General features: G+C 36.2%; 1 protein-coding gene across 1 annotated transcript in view; it reads left to right on the forward strand.

Moving 5' to 3' along the window:
* LOC135218114 (uncharacterized) overlaps window positions 1-7,500 on the forward strand; it is a 38,291-nt gene that overhangs the window by 16,326 nt on the left and 14,465 nt on the right. The window contains exon 4 of the mRNA XM_064254260.1: window positions 2,757-2,893. Coding sequence (XP_064110330.1) covers window positions 2,757-2,893 — 137 coding nt within the window. The remainder of the gene's footprint in view (window positions 1-2,756; window positions 2,894-7,500) is intronic.

The raw sequence follows: 7,500 nt of genomic DNA on the forward strand, positions 1-7,500 counted from the left end.
ATAATTAAACTTCATTAAACGCTGAACTAAATAATGTGCTCTTCTTAATTTCCTGAAAATTTGTTAAATTTTCGAGAGAGAGAGAGAGAGAGAGAGAGAGAGAGAAAGAGAGGAGAGAGAGAGAGACACCTCAGGTGCCTCAGGCCTATCAATGAATTCAAAACTGGGGGGAACTGTTGAAAAATTTTTTTGGGGAAAAATACAATACTTCAAAATATATTTTTAAAAATTTTACGGAAATATAAGATCATTCAAAAGATATCTAAAGCAAACTTGATAGAAAATAGAAAATAATAAAGCCAACTATTCGTAAGATTTCACAAGTACTATCGAGGATCAATGCATTCAAGACCAGGGAGATTTACAAAGGCATTGTTTACAGAATTGTTTACAGAATAACGGTAAAGGCAACGACAGACATCGTAACATAAAAGAGGCACTTATAGGAGTTTTCCATATTATTATCCAAAAACGCGGACTTGTTTGTAAGTCCCACTATTCATTATTATTATTATTATTATTATTATTATTATTATTATTATTATTATTATTATTATTATTATTATTATTATTATTATTATTATTATTATAATAAAAAATAATGTAGACATATAGGATACAAACCATATCCTACTTTGGTTAGAGGTGGCAGAATCCTTTGGAAGATAAAGTGGGTACAGTGCCAGATTGAAACTTGTGCAAAGAAAGGTCAATTATCTCTTAGGCTACGTGGAAGCTCTACCCCTTTCCACTTCTTCCTTGGGGCTCTTTTAAATTTTAAATTAGCAGTTCTACATTTCGTGTGGAATCAAGGAACCGAGTCTGGGGAAGACTTTGGACTACCAACTGTTGTGGCTGTTGTGGTACTGAGATCAGGGACATTGCCTATAAGTCCTAATACGATCTGTTATAGTTCCTTGAGTTCTTTGGCTAGTTTTGATATGGCAGAGTCCTTACTCAGAGACTGATCAGCTGTGGACAGGGAAAGAGAGGAAGAGGTTTTGATGAATGTGAGAGGCTCACAGGTTACTATGACCAGCTTAGGCAAGGGTTGCGAGGCCACACCGTGTGATGAGCTTCCACAGTGGTCAAGGGAATCCACCTCTCTTACCGACATTGGTAGTGGAACCAGGGTGGGAGAAGAGAGGGAACCTGGATTGGGATCTCTATAAGTGAGACCTATGGTGTGCTCTGGCCCTGATACTAAGGTAGGACCAGGCACAGGAATCAATACTGGATTTTTTCGATGTCCTTGTGGGATGGAGCGTAGCACTGTCCAGGACGCTTAAATAGAGCTGGCATAGAAGACAATGTAGGTTTGGGATCTCTAGAAAAGATTCAGGGTGCACCTAGGCGCTGGTACTGGGGCAAGGCCTGGCACAGGAATGAAATTTGGAATATTTACTTGAATGGAAATTGGCACTGCTTAGAGTACACAAGTGGCACTGTCAGTGGTTTACCTGCATGTTTATGAGGCTTAGTTATGCCTGATGAATGCTTGGAGGGGTTAGAACCCCTGAATTGTTTTAGTTTTGAGAGGACCTGGGAGTCTTGTCCCTGGAAGATGTCATAACCTCCAGGAAGATAGCTTGCTACTGCAAGTGCACATATTTTGGAACGGTTAGGTCTTGTGTCTATCAATTGGACAGTGGAGAGTATCACCTGGATATGATTGATTACCTGAATGGTGACAAATTCTCGCTGGTCAATGGTGGCCTCTTGGGGGACCTTGGCCTCGCATATCAGGGAGATTTGAGTGCCAGAGTCATCCAATACTTAGACCTGGCAGGCGGGTAGCTAACTCGAGGAGAACCCTTGGCTGGAGGGCCTAGAGACGAAAGATCCATAACCACCAGGGCAATAACAATAAAGACAATAATAAATTTTATTTCCAACTCAAGGTCATTAACATGGAATACACAAAGTATAGGCAATAACATACACAATGTAAATACATGAGATAACATGATAAAAATGATTAATTAGCAATATCCACACAGTTGCTGAGGTAGTATAAAAGATAGTAATCACAATAATGGTAATAACAGTAATAATATTGAGAATATTTAAAAAGCATTAAGAATCATAACAATTAGTGAACAGATTCTATAAAATTAAAATCCAGCTAGGGACCTTAGGTGGTTACAGTAGTCGGGTCCAGAAGGCTAAATACGAAAAAAAGCAAAATACCAGTAACAACAATAATTGTAGAAATTTATAATAATAATTGACAGATTCTGCATATGACACTGCAAAAAACAGTGATTAAGTCATTTATGGAACAGATGCCTCATTTTTCCATTTTTCCCATAATTTAGGATGCTTTATGTGAGCAAATTACTGCTGCTTCTCATTTACGTTATCAGAATGGACATTGTTTGCCCTACAATGATTTTTAAGTTGTCCAGGAAGTTTTGTGTGACTATCTGTGGCAGAGTGATAGAAAGGAGTGTTTTTGTGAGGAGTCTCAAAATGTCATTGTGAATGATAATGATACGTCCCATGGTCTCTCAGGGAACACCCACAGATACTGTAGCAATAAGAGCGGAAGAGCAGCAGTTTCATATCTTTGTCACAGAAGACAAATTTCCTTGTAATCTTGTTGCCATTTGCACATAGTTTACGGCGTCTCTGTTCTATGTCTGCTGTATCTTTTATGATATAGCAAGAGAGGCTGAAGATAGTTAATAGTTCAGCAATTCTTTCAGTATGTAGGTGCAGGTGTCAGTTGAGTGGTTTGCTTTAAATCCGAACAGGTTGTCAGTGGTCTGGAGAAAGGGGAGAAGTCTCACTGGATGAACCGACTCAAGTATCTTCGATGTGATCATTGTGGTTACAGTTGGGCAGTAATTGCCAGGACCCTGTTTCACCTACTTAGTTTAATTCCCATTTGGTGATGCTTGTTTTAATGTGAATAGAATTGCTTTTAAAGAGCGCCTAAATGTTTATCACATCATATGCCTGGCCTGACCTTCTATGCAATATATATATGTATATATGATTATAATCACTTTAGCACATGATTCGTTTATCACACATATCCACAGGTGAAAAATAATAGGCAGGGTGTAGGTCCTGACCGGTTTCGGCTTTATTTTTAAGCCATTGACAAAGGACTGATACATAGTATTAGAATTCACAAGTATATATACTACAGAGACAGTACTGACGAACATACACACAACCGTTTGAGACTGCAGATCCACCCACAGGCAGGTGTCAAGGTAGAAGTGGCTTTCAAAAATCATTTGGCTAAAATTTACAATAAATTCTCAAGGGATACTACCGATTAGGGTACCCAACAGATAACCAGTCCACACCTGACAGGTGTCAGGGAGGCGGGGTTGGACATCTCATTACTACTACTGCCCCTTACTGTGTTTACAAATATAATAATCCTAGTTCCGTACATTTCTAATGCCTACCTTAAAATTTAAACAGTTTACAAATTTCTTTTGATATTAAAGGATCAAGTTTATACATTCCTTGACTGATGTTCATATTATTATTGTAACTTTCTTTTATAAAACTAGATTCAATGATATCCATTTCCATTGCATTATTAGAACACACCAGCTTTTTTGCCCCTTCCCAGTTAATAGCATGATTGTTCTCACTAACATGTACAAAAATACCACTATTTCCTTGTGCATATCTCACACATTGTTATGTTGTTCTATTCTTTTTTCCAGTGCTTTCCCCGTTTGACCAATGTAAAAGTTGTCACTAGACTTACACGGAATTTTATATACACATCCTTTAACATTGTCGGGGGAGTTCTTGATAAGTACCTGTTCATTGTTTTATTGTTTTAAAAACTACATTAACAACAAAATTCTTCAGGAGATGTGGGATATCTTTCATATTATTACTATAAGGTAGCACAAGCAAATTTTTGTTGTTATAGGTTCTTTTTGATTTTGATACATGTCTTTTTTGCCGCTTCTAATGCATTGTTTAGTACACTATCTGGATATTTCAATTCCTTGCCTGTATTCCGAATCTTATCTATCTCCTCATCTATATATTCTGGGCTACATACCCGTAGTGCTCTTAGAAACATAGATGCAAACACTGATCTTTTTACCTTATTGTTTTGTCCAGAATAGAAATGTACATAGGAAGAAATATTAGTAGGTTTTCTGTAAACACTATATTTAAACCCACAACTATTTCTCCGTATGAGGACATCCAAAAAGGGTAGGCAAAGGTGCCTATTGACGATCTATTGGAGCTTCTATCGGAATTATTAGAAGACAAACAGCTGGATATTCCATTTTCAAAAAACACTTTAATTGAACTGATCAAATTATGTGTAAAAGACTGTAAATTTGAATTCAATGGAAAACTTTACTCTCAAAATTTTGGTATGGTAATGGGATACCCTCTGTCTCCAGTGCTAAGTAATTTATGTATGGAATTTTTTGAAAAGAAAATCTTAAACAATATAATTCCACGCAATGTACCTTGGTTTAGATATGTTGACGACATAATTTGTGTATGGCCAGAGAACGAAGATGTAAATAACTTTTTTGTCAGGCTAAATCAATTAGTACCATCAATTAAATTTACTATGGAAATGGAAAAAGATGGTTGCCTACCCTTTTTGAATGTCTTGCACCCGCCTCGTAGAAGTATTGTAGACGCATGATTTGTCCCAGAATGTATTCTGAGACGATCCGTCGACAACATCTTGTCTTTTCAAAGGCGACCCATAACATCGTCGCCCATGTGAAGATCTGACCTCTAGCGTTGTAGATCCTAAGTGGTTTTCGTTGTCACCCTTGTGTGAAGTTGGGAATTCTCTAAAGTCATTGTGTGTCTGTGTTTCATCATTATTAGGTTCTGACGAACTTTTTGACAAGTCTGTATGATCTTAGAAGAAATAACATCTTGCTTTAACACACGAATCTGTCATAAACTAATATAACCAATGTCATAGTCAATTATTAAGGACTAAAATTCTTCACTAAAATAAAATATGATCTTTATCTACTGACTCCTATTAAACTTATTGGGAGAATTATTATCACTAACTGACCACTCATTATTAATCCCGTATCTGCCAATATACTATCAAAAACCCCATAATGTCTACACAGCAAAATCCCTGTAATGTTTATAGAGCTAACCTCCATCAAACATAATGTTGAATATCCCTTCTATCTTATGTATCCCAAGATAAATTCTATCTCCTTTCTATAGTAGAAATCCTACGTAAAGTTACCATAAAAAAACGCTTAATCCCGATTACAAGTTTCCCTTGTAGAAAAAAAAAATAATAATAATTCAACTTTTCCCATTACAAAATGTATAAGGAGAAAAGAAATATAATTTAGTGCTTTTCCAAATAAAACGTAGTATGTATCATCAAGCAAAATGCTGCTGAATCATATCCGTATCGACCCGAACTGACACATAAAATTCTTCCCCATGGAAAGTCATCATCGACATTCCTGAAAATGGTGCAAACCTCTGAGTAATCAACTCCAAAAGAAAATATCAACAATTGGTCTCATCACAGCATTGTCAGCATTAAGCCACCTGTGTATACAACATGCGCTCAAATTGCACTATGGACTTGTCTAGTCAGACACGTAAACTTGGAAATCATCATTCCTTCAAATGGCCCAAAAATTTATTTATCAAATCCTCGATGGGAATCCTCAATAAATTTTTACTGATACTATAGAACCACATTCCTCAAAAATTATCCTCAGGACATCCTCGTTGTCACCTCAAGGGTACCAAAAAATTTGTCCTCGAAAGCGTCTATTAGAAAAAGCCACCAATTATAAAATATCCCCTACAGGCTAAATCCTAAGCCATTTAATCACTGATGTACCCCAAAGTAACTCATTTATGATACTGCCATATGTATATAAAATACCCTATAATCACCTAGTCAGCATATAAACCCCTTTCCCCTAAAATATGCTTAACCAATCTAATTCTAGTCTCTTTGGAGGCGTTACCTATAGGCTTTAATGTACGTTTTAACCACTAGCCACCAAAAATCTCCAACAAGGAAAAATCTCTAACTTCTAACTGGTAATATAGCCTACTTTTTTTCTGTTGAATGCCATCTCTGGAGTTGGCTGAAAATCAGTTTCAAACTAGGCTAATGTAAACTCTTTGTTGTTACAAAAATATACTTTTTATTTCCCAAAATTAGCTAACATGAAAATGGAATAAACTTAATTAAGCCTGATCCCCCAAAAAAACGTTAAACTATCATATTCCTCTCAAAACCATATTTAAGTAAGTACCCCCTTTTTCCCTAAGTGTCCAAACATTCATAGTTTATTAATAGTCAAAACTACTCCAGAGAAAACCCATAAGGTGACTTCGAATCCATCTGAAATAAAGAGACCATAATTATGACAACATAAAACATTAAAGTTCGTCAATAAAGAATGTGTGCCACACCTCACTTCTCTTTCTCTAGAACCCAAGTAATTGTCACTTCAAATGTTAACTTTTTCAAAGTTTCTCTGTTCTACAGTACCTTGTCCGACGGACCTGCAACACCTCTTCTGGTCCCTCTTCTGTGGCGTGTTCCACACTCTATCAATTAAATTCATTGAGTCCCCCTTTGCAACTTTTCTCTTAGATTATATGTCATTTACTGTTCATTACGAACACAAACACTCACCAATTGGCTACACACATGAAACTCGTGATCTTCTCTAGAAAATACTGGATTAACCTGGTTCACTTATTACTCTTGCTAAAATTACTTATCTGTTAATTTGATTTATCTCTCAGCAATAAAAATGACTACTAGGCAAGGCCTTGTTATAAAGCCAAAAAAACGCTTTGGAGTTTCACCATGCCTCTTCACAGACGTGTCCTAAGGACGCCCAATGAAAATTAAAGAGGAAGAACTCAAGGGCAGCAAACGAAACATACAAGCAATGTACTTCTAAACGATGCAATTACGGAAAATGAGTTATACAATGGTTATTGACAGTAATAACAATATATAATATTATATATATATCCGTGTGTGTGTGCTTCATTGTGTAGTTACTACATATATTGCAAAATTATAAACGTTTCTCGCATATCACCACACGATAGTCTATTTTCCATTTATCTCTAGGCAGGTTGACATATATGGCTACTACCCCTAGTTAGTCTTTTTATTCAGGTAAAATATTGCCCCTAATTAACACATCTGACCGCAGATGTTTTTCACCCTTTGCGAAGAAGGTTCTCCGCATTTTGAATACACATGAGAGATTTATTCAATTTCACATCAATCATTGTAATGTTATCATAAATGCAAGGCAATAAACCTCATCGGGTGAGCCACCATCATTGTAAACATTAAAGTAAAATAGGAAAGCAAGATAATTAATGATAAAACTCAACATAAAAAGCATTGAAATAAAAACCAATTATAATGTACAGTATTTTAATTCAATCGTTGTCTTTCCATGAAACACCTCTGAATCAGCAACAACAGAAAATCCACATTTATGCTCCACTGAGACC

Source organism: Macrobrachium nipponense, chromosome 9 (assembly GCF_015104395.2).
Source record: "Macrobrachium nipponense isolate FS-2020 chromosome 9, ASM1510439v2, whole genome shotgun sequence".
NCBI lineage: Eukaryota > Metazoa > Arthropoda > Malacostraca > Decapoda > Palaemonidae > Macrobrachium > Macrobrachium nipponense.